This window comes from Elephas maximus, chromosome 3, assembly GCF_024166365.1.
Source record: "Elephas maximus indicus isolate mEleMax1 chromosome 3, mEleMax1 primary haplotype, whole genome shotgun sequence".
Taxonomy (NCBI): Eukaryota; Metazoa; Chordata; class Mammalia; order Proboscidea; family Elephantidae; genus Elephas; species Elephas maximus.
The window spans coordinates 162719198-162745172 of NC_064821.1; the positions used below are offsets into that span (position 1 = coordinate 162719198).

At 40.4% G+C, this 25975-nt stretch overlaps 1 protein-coding gene across 5 annotated transcripts in view; it reads left to right on the forward strand.

Moving 5' to 3' along the window:
• The window catches only part of VTCN1 (V-set domain containing T cell activation inhibitor 1), an 81572-nt gene that overhangs the window by 33367 nt on the left and 22230 nt on the right, over positions 1-25975 (forward strand). For 4 of the 5 annotated variants that reach the window (XM_049879977.1, XM_049879980.1, XM_049879979.1 and 1 more), the window contains exons 2-3: positions 656-773; positions 16787-16851. In XM_049879977.1, the coding sequence (XP_049735934.1) occupies positions 656-773; positions 16787-16851 (183 nt within the window). The remainder of the gene's footprint in view (positions 1-655; positions 774-16786; positions 16852-25975) is intronic. The other variant, XM_049879981.1, reaches the window with a different exon arrangement.

Below are 25975 nucleotides of genomic sequence, written 5' to 3' on the forward strand. Positions count from 1 at the left end.
TCTACTTCACACGCTGAGAGGAGAGGCCTCCTTGAGGGTCTAAACATACCACGGTTATACGCCTCAGACTGAACAAGACTGTCCTAATTTCAGGAAACCCTGGTGGGGTAGTGGTTAAGAAATTGACTGCTAACCAAAAGGTCAGCAGTTTGAATCCACCAGGTGCTCCTTGGAAACCTCATGGGGCAGTTCTACCTTGTCCTATAGGGCCGCTATGAGTCGGAAGCAACTCAATGGCAATAGGTTTGTTTTTTTTTTTGTTTTGGTCCTAATTTCAGTTATTTTACCTATTGCCATTCTAAGTCATCAAAATATCCTAGAAATTCAAATAGTTATGAATTCCAATTATGTGTTTCAGACCTCTTATACCTGGAAGTAGTACACATGCCCATTGTCAAACCACGTTTCCCAATTTTGGGAAAATGCAGCTCCCATAACCAAGGACCACATTTCAGAACAATGAAGCAGAATGTCATGTAAAAAATGCCACTTTGGCACTGACCAGGGTATGCCCACTCAGCTAGATTCTGAGTCTGTTGGCAGCTCTCGGAAATTTCCTCTGGGAGAATGTGGTTGCCTTTCACAAGGTAGTGAGAAAATTGCTGGGATGGAAAAGGAACTACCTCCTCTGTCATTCCTGTCCCTTTTCTTTCAGGGCCCCAATATGTCCTGTGTCAACTCCACTGGTGCTTCCTGGGATCATCAGCTCTAGTGGCTATCACACCTACTGTATTTGACCAAAATGTGAAAACTTATTTCTATCTTTGGTTTGGGTAAGATATGCCTAAAAATTTTTTTTAACTAAGAAACACCATAAATATAAAACTAACAGAGCCAGCTTCTTATCCTAACTTCTTAAATCTAAGTCAAGTATTGACTTAGCTGGTGCAGCTTTAAGGGGCACCAGCCCTGGTTCCCTTTTTCATCTCTGAGTTAGGTGAGAGGCTAAATTTATTAGTTTCTAGAGCAAGGGAAAATTAGAGAGGCATTATTCCAGGCTTTTTTTTAGTAGTCCCTGCCTCCTAAGTATCTCTGGACAAGAACTCCCTCCCCTTTTTCCCTAGACAACGCCCTCCCGCCACCCCCCCCCCCCCCGCCCCACGCACACTTCCACTCCAGGCTTTGGCCCCTGAAACACAACACGTTTGGTATCCGCAATCATCCTGGTTCTTGCTGTAGTCCTCAGCCTCTTGGTAGCAGAAAAGGGGACTAACCTTTTTGGTGTACTTGCTATATGCCAGGCACTACCTTTTTTTTTTTACCCTAGGTATTTTATGTTACATATGTCACAAAGAAAGCATCAAGTTAAGAAGGTAGTTCCTTCTCTAAACCCTAAATATTTATCCCTCAAGGCTCAGGGGAAATGTCATAAGCATTAAAAAGACGCTAGTGGTGCCTACCAATGCCTCCACCCCTGCCGCAACCACCAGCATGTAATTCAAATCATAAAGAATACTAAACCAGAGCACAGAAGTATATGCCCAAGCTAAAATTTAAATTGCTTCCTTCTAGCTTTCCTGGTTGTGAATTTCTAGATAAGTTCATTGAACCTTAACTTCTAGCTCTGGCCCTCTTTTTATGAGTGTCGGGGGCGGGGGGACAGGTTGTCATTCCTGCTTTGCTAATGCCCTAAGCACAAGTTTAGTCTGCCTAGTAGATAACTCAGTACTGCCTGGGCTTCAGTTACCTTATGTTGGCCCAATAAATTATTTCTTTGGTCCATCTCTTTAAGTTCCTGACAGCTTAGACCCCTAGATGACAAAGCTTTGACTTGTTTCTCCAACTTGTTCAACATGACTTATTAAACAGATTCTCTGCATGATCATTAAAGCTGATTCTGCCCTGTGCTGAAGGTATAAATCTCACTTTAAGGTTTTAATATTAGCATTTAGCAGTCTCCCTAATGGACATGAAGTCTTAATGACAGGGCCATGTGGTCTCTATATCATACCAGCATCTATAATACCTGCTGGGTACTTCATACCTCACATTTCCTTTTCTCTTAGCATTTTGAGGATATAATCCCATCATTTTCTGACTTCCCTTGTTACTTTAGAAAGTAAGCTGTTAGTTTGTCATTCCTTTCAAGGTAATTTATCTTTTCTTTCTTACTGCTTTAAGATCTTTTTAGTCGTTACTCTTCTTCAGTTTCACTATGAAGGGTCTTATAATTTTCTTTTTATTTATCCCACTTGAGATTCATTGAGCTTCCTGAATCTGAAGAGTGAGGTCTTTCACAAACACTGGAAAATAGTTGGTCTTTATCTCTTTGAATATTGCCTGTCCCCCACACCCTATTCTCTCTTTCTGGAACTCTGATTAAATACATATTAAAATTTCTCACTTGAGTTTTCATGTGTCTTACCTTCTTTCATATTTTTTTTCTTTTTCCATCATTTTTTTCTTTTATTAATTGTGCTTCGAATGAAGGTTTATAAAGCAAATTAAACGATACACATATTGTTTTGTGACATTGGTTCCAGATTAGCATACATTCTTCGCTTTTTATTCTCAGATCAATACTTTGTGTTCTTATTTTTCAATTTGAAACTTTTGCTAAAAAATGTATCTGAATATATAGAAGTCTCAAGCAGAAGATAAGACAAATTTTGTGTTTCATAATAGCCCTATAACCAGGCCCTGGGCAGGATGGGTCAGGGTGGTCCACAAGGGTCTGGGACAGGAGTTGGGGGTGGGCACAGGAGGACACAGCAGGCCGTTATACCATATAGCATAAGGCAGGAAGTCCCTACCAGGGAACATTAGGAAGCAATGAAGCCATGAAGCCACAGGAGATCCATGCCCTGGAGGTCAGGCAGGACCAGAGGGAAGAGCCAGGGTTGGTATGCAGAGGTCCCGACAAGGGAGGAGGTGCAGAAATGAGCTGTCTGAAATCACAAGGAAGGCCCTGGGTTCAAGCCCAGCTCCAGAGAAAAGGCAGGGTACAGATTCCAGACAGGAAGAACAGGGAAACTCTCTTTGTATCTGTTACAGAGGAACAGGGGCACAGAAGAACTCAGTTCAAAGGTAACTGTCGTTCCTAGGACAGGAAGTGTCCCCCTTCTGCCTTGCGGTGAAACCTTCCTGGGTGTGGGCAGGCAAGAGTTGTCATAGCAGGCAGGGCAGCCCCAGTGTCTGCACCTGGTGAGTGCGGCTCAGGCAGACCAGGCCTTTAAGGGATGGGTCTGGCAGCTTGATTTCCTCACCTCTGCTCTCTCAAAGCCTACAGAATTGTTCCCAAGTCTAAAATACGAGAATGTGGATCTGCAGGTGAGAATTTGCAGTTAAGTTCCTGGTAGGGCTTTTGGAAGGCTTAACAATACATCCCCTATTAATTTCCAGGATACAGTGGCCTAATCTTCACTGGGAAGATTTTCTGGCCATATAGAAATAGAGTGAATGACAGAAGCCTTGGAGTGTGCAAACAGGACATTGTACCTCATTTCAGAATGTAGAGGAATCAAACTGCCTAAGACACGTATATGTACTTTGGCAAGGAAAAGTTCCAAGGGTGATAGATGAAACTTGTTTCCAGCTTTATTAATGAGTAAACAACTAACTGATCCCAGGGCTAAGCTTTCTGAGAGGGGACCAGCCCAAGTACTTCTCCAGATCTTTTCACTGACGGGCACAGGTTTCTGGAAGACAAGAAGAGGAATGAAAAGTCAAAACAGCCACTGTAGCTTTAGGGTGTTGCAAAGGTAACCTAGACTACACACCACTTACTTTGTCAGGCCATCCGTCTGCCTGAGGCCCAGGTCATAGTGACTTATGGGAGAAGGGGCTACACAGAAACTCACTCTCCTCAGAGGAAGCCTGCCTTTCTCAGTTCTACCTCCTGCCCTCCCATCTTCTCTCCTAAACCCCAGTGCCCTTACACAAGACAAACCCAGGGCCCAGCCTTCAGAGGTTCACCTTCCTGCCCCTTCCTTAAATTCATTACGGAAAGAAAAAAGAGAATGTTCTCTGACTGGGCTTTTAGGAAACATGTCAGAGGGAAGTCAGATCTGAGCCAGGCTTTGAAAGGGGCCCATTTTTTGATAACCTGGCAGGAAGTGGAAGGATGTTCTAGGTAGGGGGAACAGAGGCAATGATCAGATCAGTTTGATGAGAATACATCATTTCAGAAGGGGAAAAGAGTTAGGAAATAGCATTTTAGGAAAGATCTGAAATTCTAGACTAAGTTTGAACTTTAATTTTTAAGCTATAAGAAGTCACTAAAACTTTGGGGTGGCGAGAATATATAAAAATAATTAACATTTATAATTTTAAAATAACAGCTAATATTTCCACTTATAAAGCCTACTTCGTTCCTTTGGACCCTCTCAACAACCCTGTGGAAAAGTAGCATTTAATCTGGATACAGGTATAGGATGAATTGCTCAGGGCTTTGAAACAGTTCGTGGGGTTTTGTTGCTGTTGTTCAACCTCCTGCTGAGAATTTGCATTTCTAACAATTTCTTTGCTAATAATTTGCATTTCCAACAAATTCCCTGCTGAGAATTTGCATTTCTAACAAGTTCCCAGGCGATGCTAATGCTGCTGGCATAAGCATCACCTGGAATCTTGTTAAAATGTTGATTCTGATTCAGTACATCTGGGGTGAAAATGCAATTCTGTTAAAATGTTGATTCTGATTCAGTACATCTGGGGTGAAAATGCAAATTCTCAGCAGGGCATTGAACTGAGAAGAACCAGTTCAAAGCCATGGAACTGTAGCATCTCTCAATTACACAAGTCCCCTGAAGTCCCCAGCTCCCACCACGCCTTCATTAGGAAAACAATGACAGAGTCTCTGTGAAGTCGATAAGGGGAGAGGCGTAGCAGCACCTTCTCTTTGTTTCACCCATTTCAGAAATGATCAGGGTGTCACTGAGCAATGCTGCTGCCTTGTGGATGGCAAGACTGGAAGAGGGGAAGTGAGGAGGAGGGATAGGGAGAGCAAGGCCATAGCAGGACAAGGCAGGGAGGAGGCTGTGGAGGAAAAGAACAGCCAAGACAACAGCAGCTAATCATGAAAAAAAATAAGGAAGTGTTTAATTAGCAGCTAAATCTCACTACAGGAGCCCTGGTGGCACAGTGATTAAGTGCTTGGCTGCTAACCTCAAGGTTAGCAGTTCAAACCCACCAGCTGTTCCGTGGGAGAAAGATGTGGCAATTCTTTTCCATAAAGATTACTGGTTGCTGTGGAGTCAATTCCAACTCATAGTGACCCTATAGGACAGAGGAGAACTGCTCCATAGAGTTTCCAACTCTGTAATCTTTATGGCAGCAGACTGCCACATCTTTTTCCTGCAGAGCTGCTGGTAGGTTCGAACCATAGAATGCTTAACCACTGCACCACCAAGGCTCCTTTCTGTAAAGATTACAGCTTTGGAAACCTTATGGGAAGTTCTCCTCTGTCCTGTAGAGTTGGAATCGATACAATGGCAATGCATTTTTTTAAAACCTCACTCTAGGTGCTGTGAGTAGCCCTGGAAATCGCTTCCAAACTCCAGTTTGGAAGACTTGCAATTAGACTGTTTTAGTTTAGGCCACACAGACTGCATATGGGGTACTGGGCTTCTCTTACAGACACTTTGTGGGAGGTTCCTAAAAGGTTTGAAATATGTTTGTTATTAAACACAATGAGATCAGTTACACTTCTACAGGGATCTTCTGGAAGTGTTTCTCTCCCCGGTGAGAATAAGGAGGAAATACAGGTATGATTAGGAAAATACAGGTATGATTAGGAGAAGAACTAGTAATCAACCTTGTATCGACTTTTGTCTCACTCTGGCTGTGCCACTGGAAAAGAGTATGCACAAGGATGATGAAATGCTAATGTGTTTCATGGGCAATCAGGGGGACAGTTATAAATAGAACAGCTTAAGGATAAAATAGAATGGCTTTGCTGCAAACTCAAATATTGTTTAGGGAAAGGTATCCATTTATTAACATTCGGTAATTTTCCACCTGAGTCTCCCCTTCCATATTTCCTTCCAGAGTCACAGAGATAAGATACACCTTAGGGAACATAATTTTTTTTTTTCAATCTATGTAAAACTATGCATGTTGTCTTTTCATAGGTTACAACTGTACAATACAATATAATACAATACAGTACATGAGCCTGGCAACTGATTTGAATCCTGGGATTTACGAAACTTTGAATTTATATAAAATACAGTAAAATAAGTAAGATCGCAGGCAATGGAGTCTTAGGTCTGAGTCTAACACTGCTCTAATTTCCTGGGAGTGAGTTCTTGGATGAGTTACTTAACACTAGCCTTCGGTTTTCTCATCTGTTAAATAAAGATGATAGTACCTACCTCGTAAGGTTGTTGTGGGGATAAAATGAGAGAAATGAAGCAATGCATTCAGTAAACATCTGTCATTGTTATATTATTAGCAAAGATCTTAGGAAGCAGACAGAGTATACAATTGTGGGAAAGGCAAAGTCAGAGCAAATCCCGGGGAATATGAAATTACAGAATCATGTAACTGACTATTTGAAAGGGGCTTTTGAAATTATTCCAACACTTATTTGATACTAGAAACTCTTCAGTACCCACTTTTCTCCCTAGGTGATTACCCAGTCCCTGCTTGCACATGTCCAGTGATGGGGAACTCTGTAATTTTAGGCAGTCCAACCCAGTCTGTAGGAAGGTTTCTCTCCGTACTGAATCTAAGTCTAACCTTCTAGAACTTTCACCCATTGGCTCTGTTGTTCCTGCCAAAATGAAGGAAAATAGGTCCATATGGTACCTTTTAAATATTGAAATGATCACTGCTACCTTTAGTTTTCTCTAAATTAAACCACCCCAGTTCCTTCTACTATTCTTCAAAAGACATGCCTTCTAATCTTACCACCCCCATGGTTTTACTTCTTCTAGATCCATGGTTCTCAACCAGGACAACATGTTTGGAGACATTTTTGATTGTCACAAAGCAAGGATAGGGCATGCTACTGGCCTCTAGAAGGCAGGGGCCAGGGATGCTTCTAAACATATTACAATGCACAGGATAATCCCCCACAATAAAGAATTACCTAGCCCTAAATTTCAAAGAGAATGACTTGATGGCAATGGTTTTTTTTTTTTTTTTAATTTCAGTAGTGCTAATGTTGAGAAACACTGACCTAGATATACATATTTGTACCAATGTTCTTTTTAAAGTGTGGCATCAAAAATGTTCATAGAAGAGTGTCAGCTAACATTTCCATTGTACTGTGATTACATTTCTATTAAGTAAGTCTAAGATTCTGGTAGTTGTGAAGGATGGCAAACATGGGGCGTTCATGCTCATTTAGAAATCAATTGGTGATGGTACTCTTTCCTGCTGAGCCTGGGGCCAGCCTTGGAATCTTTTCCAACATAATATTCTGGGCTACCACTATCAATCATTCAAGAAAAGTTGGCATATAAGATGAAATCTATTTGCTGGCCAGGTCTCCCTGGATTAGTGGCATTGGGACTCAGGTATGATATAATTCTGATCCTGTGCTTTGGAGGGCCCCACAATACTGTGTCATGATTCTTGGGGGCAACTAGAAAGAACAGGGATGCCTTAGCCTGATATTCAAAAATACCCAAGTCTCTTATATGCAATTTCCTAAAAGCCCTTTCCCAAACACAAAGCTTAACAGTTCACTGCCATTAACGCAATGTGGACAGAGCTGAGGCTGCCCAGGGAGGATGCCCTCTCTCTTCCAAACACACTCTACAAGCCCCATATAATGGATTCCCCTCTTTGCCCATTTCTTCCCAACTCTCCACTCACTCCCCCTGACATTCACACTCTCAGTTCCCTGGTTAAAGCTGTTCATGGTTCTCCCGGCAAAAGAGACAGTATAAAAATCAGGAAACATATTCTACACCCTGCATCCTTGGGGCGGGGAGGAGCGGGTGGTGGGGAGCAGGGAAGCCAAAGCAAAAACTTGAGTAGTCAACAATCTAGACTTCTCAGAAACCTGAAACTTGTGCTAATCAATGTTTAGGAAATGGTTAAATTTTTTTTACCCTGTTTCACATTGTGTTAAAAAAAAAAAAAACTTTTTTTCAAGGGGATTCTTTTATGGGAAACAAAGAGAGAAAAACTTTTTGAACAGGCTGGGATAGATGTCTTCAATTTTAGCATTCTTTGTAAACCTTGTCACTTTATTAGTTTATGGGCAAAGTAATATATTTGCTGCAACTTGACTTACTCGAAAATTCTACTTGGTATATTTAATTTAAAAGTTGAATTCTTCAGATGAATCACAAATTTGCTAACATAATCTAGCTTTCAGAGTTGTAAACAGTTATTAATTACACAAGTGGAGCTAAGCTGCTGATCTGTAAGGAATTCTGTATCTCAATTCTATCAGTATTTGAGGAGGCAGAAACTTGAACACAGAGAAATCATTAATGTTTGAGTAAAACAAAGTGTGTTTTATATTTTCCAGACTTGGTGCTCTACACACTGTGTAACAGAGTCTGAAAGCCCTTGTTTTCAGAAAAGGAGGTAGAAGAGATATGCCGGGGTGGGAATTGGGGAAGCTTTCCAAACGCGGGGCCTTCTGGCATATGGATTTTATCTAGGAAGTATGGCACTGTGGCTAAGAGTGTGAGCTCACAAGATGAACCCTCTGCATTTGAAATTTGGCTCTCCTGCTTTCTAGCAGTTACTTAACTTGTCTAAGCCTCATATATAAAAAGTTTCCCCATATATCAAAAATAGTAATAGTAGGGTTGTTGTAAGGATTGGACAAGATATTGTATGTATAGCATTGGACACAGAGAATGTGTTCAATAAGTATTACTTTTGCTTTATCATCTTCAGGGACCTGTGACACAGAGAAAGTTTGCCCTTAAGAGATGGTTGTCTCCACCCTTGATGTGTAATACAGTCTTGTCTGCTGCAACATGTGTTTCTATACACCAGTTAGCTTGTATGTTTTGGTAAAACAGTGGAATGATGATAGTATAACATAGAAGTTTTATTGGTTCTTATGTGTGTTTTTCAAGGCCAGGAGAGCGAAAATAGCAAGAAGAGAATGACAACCATGAAGGGAAAAGCCCATGGCTTGGCTTTCAGCTCCACTTTTTTCTAAATTTTAAGTGAAGACCTGCGTTTGTGGCTCCCTTCCCAGAGAACAACATCCTAGCCTTGCCCAGAGGCAGGTTGCACATCCTCCTGTAACCACTTCACGGTAACCCTACCGCTCACAGCACTCACAAGCTGGAGTTTCCACTCTACTATTTTTGTGCATTTGTAATATCCCCTAAAGCAGCTTCTGGCCCTATTGAGTTGTCTGCCTTGGTTGTCCAAGGTATCTCCCAAGGTATCAATCATTGTTTCTGTTAGTAGATTGATTACAATGTCACATAGGTTTTGAGTAGTCTGCTTTTAACCCTATTTTTTCCCAGAAGCCCTGTTATTTTTCTTTGTGTGATTCTGCAGAACTTGTGGTATGGTATTATGGACTAAATTATTTGCCTCTGAAATATGTATTTAAGTCCTGGCACCTATACCTGTGAATGTGATCCTGTTTGGAAATAGATTTTTCTTTTGTTATGTTAATGAGGTCAGAGTAGGGTAGGTCCTAAACCTAATCACTTCTGAGTCATAGAGCAGAATAGACACAGAGACACACACAGTGGGAAGACAGACGCCATGCGAAGATCATCTACAAGCAAAGGGACTCCAAGAATTGCTGGCAGTCCTCAGAAACTAGGAGAGAGGCCAGAGAAGCCCACAAAAGGAATTGACATGGTTGAGACCCTATTTTGGACATTTAGCCTCCTGAACTGTGTGAAAATAAATTCATGTTCTTAAAGCCCCTCGCTTGTGGCATATTTTGATACAGCAGCACTAGGTTACTAAGACATGGATTTTCAGGAACCCATATATCATGTTTTAGCAGGAATGCCTAGTTTCTTTCAAATGCTGAAGGTAGCAGCAACAGAAGCAAAGACATATAAAGGAACTGAGCAAGGCCAAGCAGAGGCCTTGCCATCCTTGGGCAGGATGGATGTGTTTGGCAGAGTTCCAGGTGGCAAAGCTGGTCCCTCACCTGGAAGGCACTGAGTTCTGCAGCATCTGAAAGCACCTCCCCAGCCCAGAGCACTAGTAAGTGTGATGCTTGGGTCCTGACCCAGTCCAGAGTAATGAAAGCAAATTCCTTTGTGTTTCTGCCTTGGAGGGAGAGTATGAAACAGCATGAATTAGCTAAATTTATTTTCTAAAAAAAGCCTTTCTCTTCATAATCTTTGAAACTTGTTCATGGAAATGTACCTCGATTCTCCCAGTTTCCCCCGGATTTAAATACTTCCTTTTTTTTTTTTTTACCTCCCTAGAATTCCATGGAGAAGTTTTTCCTCTCTTTGTGGCTTAGTGGTTAACAGCTATGGCTGCTAACCAAAAGGTCAGCAGTTCGAATCCACCAGGTGCTTTTTGGAAACCCTTTGGGGCAGTTCTACTCTGTCCTTTAGAGTCACTATGAGTCAGAATCAACTCGACGGCAACTGATCTGTTTTTTGTTTTTTTCTTTACTGTATCCCTGACCACATTCTACCTTGTATTACTAGTGACGTGTGTGTGTGTGTGTGCGTGCGTGTGTGTTACCTCCATTAGATTGCAAGCTCCTTGAGGGCAGGGACTTTGTTTACTTCATCTCTATATTTCTTCCATACTGTCTGTCACATACCCACAACCAAACCCACTGCCGTCGAGTCGATTCCGACTCATAGAGACCTAATAAGTGCTTACTAAAATAACAAATTTTCCAAAAGAATTGATTTGTATCTGCCCCCACCCCTTTTTATTGTGTTTTAGGTTTAAGTTTACAGTTCAAATTAGTTTTTCATTCAACAAATTTAAACATAAAACTGTTTTGTGATATTAGTTGCAATCCCTGCAATGTGTCAGCACTTTTCCTCTTTCCCTTTCCACCCTCAGTTTTCAGTGTCCATTTGTCTTAGTCATCTAGTGCTGCTATAACAGAAATACCATAAATGGATGGCTTTAACAGAGTTTATTTTCTCATAGTCCAGTAGGTTAAAAGTTTGAATTCAAGGTGCTGGCTCCAGGGGAAAGTTTTCTCTCTCTGTTGGCTCTGGAGGAAGGTCCTTGTCATCAGTCTTCCCTTTGTCTGGGGAGCATCTCATTGCAGGAACCTCAGGTCCAAACGACATGCTCTGCTCCTGGCATTGCTTTCTTGGTGGTATAAGGTCCCCATGTCTCTCTGCTCACTTCTCTCTTTTATATCTCAAAAGAGATTGACTTAAGACACTATCTAATCTTGTAGACCTCATCAATACAACTACCACTAATCCATCTTATTACATCACAGTGATCGGATTTACAACACATAGGGAAATCAAGTCAGATGATAAAATGGTAGACAATCCTACAAGGGAATCATGACCTAGCCAAGCTGACAGATATTTTGGGGGGACACAATTGAATCCATGACACATTTATTCAGTTTTTCTATCCCTTCCTGCCTTCTCATCTTTGCTTTTGGGCATTTGCTGATTTGGTCTAGTATACTTGATTGAACTAAGAAGCACGTTCCTCATGTGTGTCATTGTCGGTTTTATAGGCCTGTCTAATCTTTGGCTGAAAGGTGGACTTTGGGAGTGGCTTCAGTTCTGAGTTAGCAGGGTGTCTGGAGGCCATAGCCTCAGGGGTTTCCCCAGTCACTGTCAGACCAGTAAGTCTGGTCTTTGTATCTGGACCCTTTTGTGAGAAGGGTCTAACAAAAGTGTACCATGAATTCCAATGCAGTGGTTGAAATAGTTTTGCATTAAGAATTTCCTGCAGCAGACAGGAACCATTCCCAAAGCCAACTCTTCAGACAGGGATTGAACTGGACAATGGGTTGGAGAGGGATGCTGGTGAGAAGTGAGCTTATTAGTTCAGGTGGACACCTGAGACTATGTTGGCATCTCCTGCTGGAGGGGAGATGAGAGGGTAGAGGGGGTTAGAAGCTGGTGAAATTGATACAAAAAGAGAGAGTGGATGGATGGAGCGGGCTGTCTCTTTAGGCGAGAGCAACTGGGAGTACGTAGCAAGATGTATATAAGTTTTTGTGTGATAGACTGACTTGATTTCACTTAAAGCACAATAAAAATTTTTTAAAAAAGAATTTCCTGCAGTGTAGTTATTAGACCTTATTCTGGGGAAGTAAAACAAGAAAGCAATGTAGGAACACTTCTTGTGAAATATTTTATTCATCTTTTTAAAAAATTAACCAGAAGACAGGAATTACTTAATTTGGTTGCTCTGATAGTTCCTGCTTCTCTTTCCAAGGCTCTGGAGGTTGAGCTATTTCTTCCCAAAAGAGAATGCCTGTTCAGAAGAAACCTCAAGATGATCCCTGCTTACACAGAAAACTTGCTGACAGATGACAAGGTTTTGCTTTTAAAGCAAGGAAAAATTGTGGGCCTGGGGATGATGGAGAGGGGGTGAGTTTCTTTGACTGAAACACACAACCTTCATTGCCCTCTTCCTTTTGGTAAGTGTCCAAATACCTGTTCAGTGTCTTTGCCACCTGTTAGAGGGGGTGGGGAACAGTGTATGTGAAGGTCAGTGACAATGAGAGGTCTCCGGTGGTTCAGAGTAGCTGGAGAGCAGGTCCAAGGCACTTTGATAAGAGGCAAAACTGGGAACAAAAGTGAGCAAGATCTTTGAAAGGTCATGTGAGTCAGATCAGAGAGTTTGGATTTTTATCACAAGGGAAATGGGAAAACACTCAAAAGTGTTAAGCAAAGGACTATTACGATCAGTTTTATAATAATTTTTACCAATAGTTCAGTAGCTGAGCCAAGGAGTGCTCCCTACAGTAATTTCCATCAGCATCCTCAAGGAGACATATATTCTAAGTTAGAAACATGTGCCTGTTACATAACCACAAACATATAAGAATGTTGTTGTTGTTAGGTGCTATTGTCTGTTCCGACTCACAGCGATCCTATGTACAACAGAACAAAGCACTGCCTGGTCCCGTGTCATCCTTACAATCGTTGCTATGCTTGAGCCCATTGTTGCAGCCACTGTGTCAATCCATCTCTTTGAGGGTTTTCCTCTTTTTCGCTGACCCTTTACCTTACCAAGCATGATGTTCTTTTCCAGGGGCTGGTCCCTCCTAATAACATGTCCAAAGTACATGAGACAAAGTCTTGTCATCCTCACTTCTAAGGAGCATTCTGGCTGTACTTCTTCCAAGACAGATTTATTCATTCTTCTGACAGTTCATAGTATATTCAATATGTTTCACCAACATCATAATTCAAAGACATCAATTCTTCTTTGGTCTTCCTTATTTATTGTCCAGCTTTTATGCGTATATGAGGCAATTAAAAGTACCATGACTTGGGTCAGAGGTGCCTTAGTCCTCAAAGTGACATCTTTTGCTTTTTAACACTTTAAAGAGTCTTTTGCTGTAGATTTGCCTAATGCAATACACAAGCCACCACAGAACGACAAACTAGAGAAGAGTGGTGGAAATAAGAATGAGAATAGCTAATACTTATTGAAGCTTTCTATGTGCCAGTCAACACTCTAAGTAATTTTTTTTTTTAAATGTTACTCATTTAATCTTCACAAGGAGGAAAGGAAACTTATCGTCACACAACTAGTAAGTAGTGGTACTGGGACTTGAACCTACACAGTCTGGTTTCAGGAAGCATGCTTGTAATCACACATTGTACCACTTCCCATACCACCTCAACCCTCACTTTCAACTAGGTTGCCACCCCAAGCCCCTCTTATATAGAAATTTTGAGTCACCACTGATTCTGAGAGCGTGAAGAGTGGATTGGAGGGGTCTAGACTGGAGGTGGGCATAGCTATTAGGAGAGTGTTGCAAAAATGCTGGAGAGATATGGTGGTGACCAGAGGCAAGAGACAAAAATGAATAGAGGTATTTGAGAGAAATTAAGGAGGTAATAAAGATGACTTAGTGATTTCAGGCAACTGAGAAAATACAAGTCAAACACTTAGCACCAACTCTGGTACATGGTATTTTTAATGTACCAAAATACTATGATATTTTTATTATTATCAGTTGGATTCTTCTCCATTGAGTTATAACTTTTAATAATTAACATAACAAATAGTTACAGGCAAACTTTATAGTAAAAAGTAATACATGAATAGCTCTTTATGGATTATGCCACACTCATTTTCTAATTTAATCCAAAAACAACCCTTTATAGCAGGTAAAGCAGGAATTACTCTTACTCCCATTTTACAGTTTAAAAAAGTGAGTCTCAGAGAAGTGAAGTAATTTACCCAAGATAAGTGAAAACCCTGGGTTACAAATGCAAGCAAGTCTGCTCTATGGCACACCAGTCAAACTGCCAGGCTGTACCTCTTCCTATCTCGCTGTCCTTATACACTTGGACCAGTAAGAACTGAGGCTGCACCAAGGTGTGCTCTTCCTAGCGCTGCTGGAACAAAGTACCACAAATTGGGTGGCTTATATGAACAGAGGTTAGAAGTCCGAAATCAGGGTGTCAGCTGTGCTGACTCCTTTTCAAAGCTCCGAGGGAGAACGTGTTTCATGCCTCTCTCCTAGCTTTTGGTGACAGCTGGCCATCTTTGGCATTCCTTGGCTTGCAGCTGCACCATCACTCTAATTCTACCACCTTCTTTACATGACTCTCTTCCCCCTGTATCTCTGTCTGTGTCTCTTCTCTTCTTTTTGTAAGGACACTATTCATATTAGATTCAGACCCACCCTACTCCCTTATGACCTCACGTTAACTGATAACATCTTCAAAGATCCTTTTCCAAACAAGGTCACATTCACAGTTACTAGGGGCTAGGACTTCAACATATCATTTGGGGGAACACAATTCAATTCATAACATAGACGAAGTGGTCAAATGTGGTCTCTTCTTGGAATCCATTTAGCAGATGCTCTGTTGTTGCTAAAGGAGTCCCTGGGAGGTAAAAACACTTCATGTCCTTGGCTGCTAACTGAAAGGTTGGTGATTCAAGTCCACCCATAGGCACCTTGGAAAAAAGGTCCAGTGATCTATTTCCGAAAAATCAGCTATTAAAAAACCTATAGAGCACAGTTCTACTCTGACACACATGGGGTCACCATGAGTTGAAATTGACTCCATGGCAACTTGTTGGTTCTATCGTTAAAAGCTTTATTTGCTGCCTCTATGGCTGTACCTCCTGAGGGCTTGTTGTCCAGGGAAACTATTTACTAAATTGTTTCTTATAAGTCAGTTGGTTCTCTCTGGTGGGCCCATCCCTGAACCAAGGAGAGTTGAGTACAATGAGACCATTCAAGGCAGAAAGTAAAGTGCCCATGGTTCCTTTTTCTCTCTATAGCATCATTCTTTGCCTCCTTGTACCTTTCTTTTGTCCTGCCTATTGAATAACATCAGTTTGGGTGTGGGGAATGTGTGAATTGCCAGCAATGAGAGAGTGTGGCTGAGGACACCTACCCGATGATGTATGCACCAGGGCAGGCGTAGTGGGCATGCTACCCAGGAACGGCTTTGCCAACACACTGTCTGTGACCTGCCTCTCCTGCTCGCTCTGCCTGAGGCACTCTCACCAGCTAAATCTGGTATCTCCTCCTGGATAATGGGTTCCCCTAGGCAGACAGAAGGGACACACCCCATCTGTGAGCCACCACACTTGGAAGGCAGTGAAAGGTAGTAGTCGAGTGTAAATTCTGGAGACAGATCTAATCCCAGCTCTGCCACTTACCACCTGTGTGACTCTGAAGGAGGTACTTAACCTCCCTGTGTCGCTTCCTTTCCTGTAAAGTGGAGACGATAAATCTGTTCACCTCATAAAGTTATTGAAAGGATAAGTGATATAATCCATATATGGAGCTTAGAATACCATGTCTGGCATGTAATTCTAGCACTCAATAAAAGTCAGTGACTATTTCTTATTTATTTTATTCCTCAAATATCATTTGTTAGCTTGTTAATTAAAAACTGGCAGGATACTTATCAAAAAATTATCAGTGGTTGTGACTAGGTGATGGAATTACAGGTGATTTCATTGTCCTATACCTGCTTAGGAAAACTTGGTGGTGTAGTGGTTAAAAGCTATGACTGCTAACCAAAGGTGGGCAGTTTGAATCCTCCAAGTGCTCCTTGGGAACCCTATAGGGCAGTTCTACTCTGTCCTATAGGGTCACTATGAGTCGGAATTGATTCAACAGCAATGGGTTTGGTTTTGGTTTTATATCTGTATTTTCTAAATTTTCTATGATAAACATGTATTGCTTTTTAAATAAGAGAAAAAAACTCCCACTGAAAACCTCTGGGGTACAGTAGGCTAATTGTGAGTGGGTATAAAATGAAGAAGACCTGACCATTGACTTTACTAGAGTTTTAACGTCTATCAAGGAAGACAGGACTGGTAGACAAATGATATAAGAAGGATGGACAGTAATGCTCAAGGTGGGCTGAGTATGGAACCAGTCCCCCCACCCCCACCCCCAAATAGCACCTGGTATTACAGAGATGTCATCACAAGTCTTGCCCCAAAAGTCTTTGTATATAGCCTTCCTTGATCTGGAAATAGGAAAGTAAGGCAACATGCAGTCACATATACGGGGCCACTCCTTTAATCTATCCCAGTGCCCCAGAGGTATGCGGATGGAAGAGCTGAAATTCCTTTCAAAGGCACCTATTTTGGGGAAGGAGCACATATTGAAGAAAATATTGAGATACCTTATGTAGCGCCTCTTACATGTGACAAATATGTACCCAGGATTTAAAGCAGCATGTCAGATGGAGTAAAGAAGTAATTTCCTGTTTCTCTGTCTCTCTTTCCACAGCATTATTAGCACCATAATTATTCTGGCTGGAGCGATAGCACTCATCATCGGCTTTGGTATTTCAGGTATGTGATTTCTCGCATTACCATGATCCATTCACCCTCCATCATTACATTGCCAGTTCCTCAGTGTGGTAGCATGGAAAAAGCACGGGGCTTGGAGCCAGAAAACTGCAGAGTAGAGCACTAATTCTTCCAATTATTGAGACTTCTTCACATCATTCATTTATCTCCCTAGGCCTCAGTTTCCTCATTTAGAGAGTAGGGAAACAATGCCCGCATCACCAGGTAATTGTGAGAACCAAATGGGATGTTTATCAGATTGTTCCATATACCAGTCAGTGCTGAAGATGCCATTCTGGGATTATGCATAAAGTGCCAGGGTTGAGCCACTTTATCAATGGTTGACCTGGGTCAGTCATTTCTTTGCAATGAGACTGCATATGAAGCCTTGAAAATATCTAGTCTTTGTACACAGAGGCCTTATGTAGAGAGAAAACTGATCATGACTGCTGAACCATGTAGGAAACAGATGCCATCATGGCATGGATGGTTAATTTCTGAAAGCAGCTAACTGATTGTCAGTTGCAAGAACAGTCTTCTTTTTCTGCTTTTGTGTAGGCCATTTCTCTCAAGCGTCTATTCTAGATGCCACTTTAATTAAGACACTGAGTTAGGCCAGCAGCTGTCTTCTCTGAGGCAAGTTGCTTGCTCTATTTCCCTTAAACAGCCTGACTCAGGCTGAGATTCATTTTAACTTAGTCTATGACCAAAGCTGTCACTTCATAACTAGTTTTTATAGTTTCAGAAGTTAAGAAGCTACTTTTTCTGTCTCTCTCTTCCAGTGTGGGTGTGCTGTCATTAAATGGTGGTAACAAGGCCTAAAGTAAGAAAATCAGCTGTGGGTGTGTATCTTCTCCCACTTTCTTTTATCATGAAAAATATGTATTTTGTTGTTTTGTCCATTTTTCTATTGGTCATCTGTCTTTTTCTTTTTGATTTGTAGGAGTTCTTTTTACTTTTGGATGTGAGTTGGTTACGTGAATTGCAAAATACCTTCCACCCTAGGGCTTGCTTTTTCTCTCTCTTTATGTCTCTCAATGCGCACAAATCTTAATTTTAATATCGTCCAATTTATCAATCTTTTCTTTTATACTTGGAGCTTTTTGTAACCTGTTCAAGAAATCTTTGCACGTCCCAAGGCCATGAAGATTTTCTTCTAGGCTATCTTCTAGAAGCTTTATTCTTTTGCCTTTCACGTTTCTATCTACAACTGGAAAAGCCATTGAGAAATAATTTTGCACATGGTGCAAGATAGGGGTCAAAACTTACTTTTTTCCATGTGAATATCTAGTTGACCCAGCATCATTTATTGAGAAGATTTTCCTCCCCTACTTCTCTCCGTTGCCATCTTTGTCATAAATCAAGTATCATATGTGTGTGAATCTGTTTCTGAACTCATTGGTCTGTCTCTATTTCAATATTCTTTTATAATTCATTTTTCTCTTTGTTGATGTTATTATATCTCCTTTCCTATTCCTAATCATTCCTATTCCTAATTGTGGGCATTCTCTCTCTCTTTATGCCTCTCTCTCTCTTTTAAAATAGGTTTACAAAGTGTTATTAGCTTCACAGCAGTTTTCAAAGAACTAGCTTTTGGTTTTGTTTGTAATTTCTCTGATGTGTTTTCCTATTTTACTAATTCTGCTTTTTATCTTTATTAATGTTCCTCTCACTCATGAGCGTGAGGGGAACATCGCTATGAGTCGGAATCGACTAGACGGCACTGGGGGTGTTTAATGTTCCTCTTCTTGCTTTGTTCTGCTGCCTTTTAATTATTTGCCTAATATCTTAAAACAAGCACTTCACAAAAGAGAATGTCCAAAAAGCCAATAAATAGCTTTTATCAGGCACTGCCATTCAGTTTTCTCAAGTGATCTACTAATTTATCCTTCACCAGAAGTGTCTGAGAGATCCAGTGCTCCATATTCTTACCAACACTGGATGTTGTTGAATCTTGTGGTTTTAATTTCTATTTCCTGGTGACTGAGGAGTTGGAGTACATTTTCATATGGGAAACATACAGTTGAGTAAATGAGCCAGACACAAAAGAGTACATACTGTATGATTCCGTTTATACAAAGTTTAAAAACAGGCAAATGAACCTCTGCTCTTAGAAGGCACAACAATGTTTATTACCTTTGGGGAAGAGTGAAGGGGTAGTGATGAGGAGAGGGCACAAGGAGGCTTTTCGGGGTGGTAAAGTCCTATTTCTTGGTGTGGATGGTAGTTACATGAGATAAATTTGTGAGAATTCTTCGAGCTGTACAGTTATGTGTGCATTCTTTGTATGCAAGTTATACTTTAATACAAGTGCAGATATACACACACATGCATTTATATTAAAGTATATATATATGAAAGATATGCATATAAAGATATATAAAGGCAAATATATATGTACATATATATGTATTTTTTTCTTTTACAACTGGTAAAGCAACTATTTTGGAATAACATCTAAAAACATTAATGCTAAGATATATTTTGGCACCTTCCTCATTAATACTTAACTCTTCCTTAACTCATAATTTATCTTATTCCTGATCTTATATATGACTTTGAATTAAAACCCTAGTGTTTGTCCTTCACTCTAAATCTTGGTGACTATATTCTCCTGGGCCTAGGCCTAACTGGCTTGGCATCACAGCCCTTACAGGCTATTTTTTGGTTATTAGTGACCTTGACTACCCTAGTAAGAATGTTCACTTTGTCACAGCTTTCCTGTGACAGTCAACATTTTTGCTACTTATGCCTTTTCCTGTTCCATAGCTATAGTGACCTCAAGTACTTAACACAGTTTCTTAAATAAAAAGGGTGCATCTTAATTGCTTTTTTGAATGGACAAATAGACAAAAACTGTAGTCTACTCAATTCAGTAATGTACTACCAATTCAGTAAAGAGGTTTTCCAACTCCTTCCTATTTCAGAGGTTAAAAACTGGTTATTTTGGATAAAATGGGCTGCTTATTAATTTAATACTATTTAGTCGGATTTTTTTCAATTGACTCTATAAAAGAACTATAACCGTTATCCAAGAGCATCACATTGTCACACTTGAAATAAATTCAATTAAAAAATAAATTCAATACCCACACATCTATGGTCAACTGGTTTTTGACAAGGGTGCTAAATCCATTCGATGAGGGGAAAAGGGTAGTCTTTTCAATAAACGGTGTTGGGAAAATTGGATTTCCACATGTAGAAAATGAAACAGGATCCATGCCATACACCACACACAAAAACAAATTTAAAATGGATTAAGGACCTAAATGTGCAAACTAAAACCATAAAATTCTTAGAAGAAAATACAGGGGCAATGCTGTTGGGCCTAGCTTTTAACAATGTACTATATAATATAAGAGCAAAAGACGAAACAGATAAATGGGACCTCATAAAAACTTAAAACTTTTGTTTATCAAAAGACTTTACCAAAAAATGAAAAGACAAGCCACCAACTTATATATCCATATATCCATTAAGAATCTAATAACCTAACCCAATTAAAAAATGAGCGAAAGATATGAAGAGACACTTCACTAAAGAAGACATTCAGGTAGCTAACAGATACATGAGGAAATATTCATGATCATTAGCCATTAGAGAAATGCATATCAAAGCTACAATGAGATTTCATCTCACTCCAACAAGGCTGGCATTAATCCAAAAAACACAAAATAATAAACGTTGGAGAGGTTGTGGAGAGACTGGAACACTTCTACACTGCTGGTGGGAATGTAAAATGGCACAACCACTTTGGAATCGATTTGGCCTTTCCTTAAAAAGCTAGAAATAGAACTACCATACAATCCAGCTCCTCAGAATATATTCTAGAGAAATAAGAGCCTTTACACAAACAGATATATGCACACCCATGTTTATTGCAGCACTGTTTACAATAGCGAAAAGATGGAAGCAACCAAGGTGCCCATCAACGGATGAATGGATAAATAAATTATGGTATATTCACACAATGGAATACTACACATCGATAAAGAACAGTGAGGAGTCCGTGAAACATTTCATAACATGGAGGAACCTGGAAGGCATTATGCTGAGTGAAATTAGTCAGTTGCAAAGGGACAAATATTGTATAAGACCACTATCATAAGAACTGGAGAAATAGTTTAAACTGAGAAGAATACACTCTTTTGTGGTTACGAGATGGGGGAGGGAGGGAGGGTGGGAGAGGGGTATTCACTAATTAGATAGTAGATAAGAACTACTTTAGATGAAGGGAAAGACAACACACAATATAGGGGAGGTCAGCACAACTGGACTAAACGAAAGCAAAGAAGTTTCCTGAATAAACTGAATGCTTCAAAGGCCAGCGTAGCAGGGGCAGGGGTTTGGGGACCATGGTTTCAGGGGACATCTAAGTCAACTGGTATAATAAAATCTATTAAGAAAACATTCTGCATCCCACTTTGGATAGTGGCGTCTGGGGTCTTAAACGTTAGCAAGCAGCCATCTAAGATGCATCAATTGGTCTCAACCCACCTGGATCAAAGGAGAATGAAGAACACCAAGGACACAAGGTAGCCAAGAGACAGAAAGGGCGACATGAACCAGAGACTACATCGTCCTGAGACCAGAAGAACTAGATGGTGCCAGGCTACAACCGATGACTGCCCTGACAGGGAACACAACAGAGAACCCCTGAGGGAGCAGGAGAGCAGTGGGATGCAGACCCCAAATTCTCATAAAAAGACCAGACTTAATGGTCTGACTGAGACTAGAAGGACCCTGGTGGTCATGGCCCCCAGACCTTCTGTTGGCCTAGGCAGGAACCATTCCCGAAGCCAACTCTTCAGACATGGATTGGACTGGACAATAGGTTAGAGAGGGATGCTGGTGAGGAATGAGCTTCTTGGCATCTCCTGCCTGGAGGGGAGATGAGAGGGCAGAGGGGGTTAGAAGCTGGTGAAATGGACATGAAAAGAGAGAGTGGGCTGTCTCATTAGGGGGAGAGTAATTGGGAGTATGTAGTAATTTTTTTTTTTTTAGCAAGGTGTATATAATTTTTTGTGTGAGAGACTGACTTGATTTGTAAACTTTCACTTAAAGCACAATAAAAATTATAAAAAGAAAAGAAGAATCTAATAACCAAAATATATATAAAACTTGGACAACTTGACAACAAAAAGACAAACAGGCAAAGGACTTGAATAGACATTTCACCAAACAGGACATTCAAATGGTCACCAAACATGAAAATATGCTCAATGTCATTAGCCATTAGGGAGATGCAAATTAAAACCATGAAGAGATATCATTTTACTCCCACTAGGATGGTTAAGATTAAAAAAAACAGAAAATAACAAATGTTGTGGAGGATGTGGGGAAATTGGAACCCTTATCCTTTGCTGGTGGGAATGCAAAATGGTACAGCCACTATAGAAAACAGTGTGGCAGTTCCTCAAAAAACTAAAAATTGAACTACCACATAACCCAGCAATTCCATTCCTTGGTGTATACCCAAAAGGCTTCAAAGCAGAGACTCAAACAGATACTTTTACACCAGTGTTCATTACGGCCCTATTCACAATAGCCAAAAGGTGGAAACTGCTGAAATGCCATCAACAGATGAATGAATAAGCAAAATGTGATACATATATACAATAGAATACTACTCAGCCAGTAGAAGAAATGAAGTCTTGATACATGCTACAATATGAATGGAGCCTGAAGACATTATGCTGAGCAAAATAAGCCAGTCACAAAAGGACAGAGATTGTATGACCTCACTAGTATAAAAAGACAAGAAAAGGTAAATGTATAGAGACCAAAGTTATTAGTGGTTACGGGGGTGGGGGGTGGTGGTAAAAAGGAGGTTATTACTTATGGAGCACTGAGTTTCAGTTTACGGTTATAGAAAAATCTCATTAAGGGTAGGGCTGCGTAGCCAAGTATTGTAAGTACTGTCAATAAGTTTAAGTTGCACACCTATAAAAAGGTGAACTGGCAAAAGTTATGTGAAAGATATATTTACAACAACGACAATAAAAAAGAGTAGCTGCTGAGGCTGCTTATGTGCAAGCAAACACCTAATGGGTTTTGCTCGTTTGTTTGGAGGTTTAGGGTCATCGTTTCATGGGACATCCCAGTTAATTGGACTAATAATGCATCTAGTGCTTTGGTTTTACCTCCTAATTCATTGCATAGTACCTGGGGTGTTAAAAATTTGCAAGCACCCATCCAACGCACAACATTTGGTCTCTACTTACCTAGAGTAACAGAAGAAGGAGAGTAAGAAATAGGAGGAATAAATGGAATATGTGCCTAATTGCCCCCATAGACAATGCCTCCTTTGCCATGAGACCAGAACAGGATGGTACCCAGCTACCATTACTGAACATCTCGATCAAAGCTTCTATGGAGGAATCCTGATCAAAAATGGCAAAATGTAGAACAGAATTTCAAATTCTCACGGAATTCAGATTTTCGGGAGCCATGGAGGCTGGCTGAAACTATTGAACCAACTATTGAAGCATGAACCCCCAAAATTGTTGCCCTGAGATCATTTTTAAACCTTAAACCAAAAACATCTCCTGAAATCTTAAAATCAAGCAATAGTTCGGCTTAACTGTAAAGCGTTATCTGCCTTGAGCATTATGTGAGCATTATGTTCTTTTAAGAACTATCTATATGGGATAAAACTGACAACAGCAACTTGAATGATTAGATAGGAACCTTACAGGGCAGTGAATTTATGTTAATGTGGGAGGAACAACTCAGAAAAGGAGGGTGAGAATGATCGCACAACTCAAAGAATGTAATCAGTGTCACATGCAGAAAATGTTGAATTGGTTGCTATATGTTTTGCTGTATATATTCTCAACATCAACAACAAAACAAATTATATTAAAAAATTAAAAGTCACCTGGTTTAATACATAAAACAGTAAAATTAAGCAAATAATTTTAAGATGATGATAATAATGAATAACATGTTTTGAGTCCTTTCCATGTGCACCTCACTGTATTAAATAATTTTATATGCGTTATCTGATTTACTACTCACGACAACATAGGAGGGGTATTGCTACGTACATTTTCAGATGAGACACTCCCCTAAGGTCACACACAACTAGCAAGTGGGTATGGCTGTATTTCAAGCTCTAGTAATTTGCTTCCAAAACCCACATTCCTACCCACCACCCTGTGCAGATGATAACATGCTTGCAGAGGCATGGCAGAGTAAGATGTTTTCTGGTTGCCTTCTAGGCATTGTTCCTGAGACCGCAGCTTTGAAAGACTTTAAAATATTCCCAGATACACACACAAAAAATTCAATTTCTTCATAACACTCCTGAAGCCATACTTCCACATAACCATCATACTCCTTACAAGCTCTAAATATGGGTCCCATAAAACATACAACGCACTTGAGATGGATCGTTTGGAAGAGACAATGAAGGGCTCCCATAAGCCCTTGGTCATAGGACAGCCTTCTCAGATGGACCTTCAAGCAGGAAGGCGATGCCACGGAGAGGCCCCTGGCTGTCCTTAGCCCAGTCCCTGTGCTATCATTTCCTCACTGGGTGACTTTGAACAGCTGTGTGTAGTGGAAGAACTTTGGAATCAGACAGAGACATTTCAATCTCAGGTCTGATACTAACTGTACGTCCTTTGGGATGTAACTGGGTGGTTGTGAGAATTAAATGAAAAACTGTATGAAAAGTGCCTGGCACATGTATGTAATAAATGGCTATCACTGTCATTTATATTGATACCATCAGTGCTATTAATAGTAATTTGATAGTATTCATGCATTTATATACGCTCTTTTATCAGCACCTGTACAATTTTCTGGCCACACTAGGGTGAGCCTCCTTTGAAGTTAGAAGGGTAGGGCAGAAAGTAAAAGGACGCTGTCTCCCAATAATGCTGCATCTTTGGACAAGTCATTGGCAGAGCTGGATAAGCCAACACCAAAAAAAAACCCAAATCTGTTGCCATCGAGTCGATTCCGACTCAAAAGACAGACCCAAAACAGGAGAATTGTCACAAAATATTTAGAAAGAATTTGATACTTCAAAAAAAAAAAAAAAAGCATAGTCATCTGAAAAAATAAACAGCTATTGGCCTTATATTTATTTTACAGTTTTTCATTGTTTTTATTTTTAAATGAAGTAGAGATATCTTTTTAGTGGGTAGTCCCTCTAAACATCTCAGTCTTACACTGGAAATCAGCAAAACAGGCTTGGGTTTGATAGTGGCTCTACTAATTAAATACCAGACAAGTCACTTACCTTGATGGAACCTCTTTGTCCTCATTCATAAAATTGGCCTAATAGTAATTCTTATCTTCCATATGTCTTTATCAGGCTTAAAATGAACCAGTGTAAGTGACATATTTAGCACAGTGGTTAAGCGCTCAGCTGCTAACCAAAAGGTCGGTGGTTAGAACTCACCAGTAGCTCTGAAGGAGAAAGACGTGGCAGTCTGCTTCCATAAAGATTACAGCCTTGGAAATCCTATGGGGCAGTTCTACTCTGTCCTATAGGGTCACTATGAGTTGGAATTGACTTGACGGCAATGAATTTGGCTTCGTTTTCCTTTCCTTACTTCCTGAGTCCCTAAGCTGCACTCTCTTTCCAAATGATTTTGCTTAATAATGATAATCACTAGAGGTGCTCACTGACCTATGCCAAGAAATTTGAAGGACAGCTTCTTGGCCAACCAACTGGAAGAGATCCATATTTATGCCTACGCCAAAGAAAGGTGATCCAACCTAATGTGGAAATTATTGAGCAATATTATCAATATCACGCACAAGTAAAATTTTGCTGAAGATCATTCAAAAGTGGCTGCAGCAGTACGTTGACAGGGAACTGCCAGAAATTCAAGCCAAATTCAGAACAGGACATGGAACAAGGGATATCAGAGCTGATGTCAGAGGGATCCTGGCTGAAAGCAGAGAATACCGGAAAGATGTTTACCTGTGTTTTATTGATTATGCAAAGGCATTCGACTGTGTGGATCATAACAAATTATGGATAACATTGCAAAGAATGGGAATTACAGAGGAACCTGTACATAGATCAAGAGGCAGTCATTCAGGCAGAACAAGGGGATATTGATTGGTTTAAAGTCAGGAAAGGTGTGCATCAAGGTTGTATCCTTTC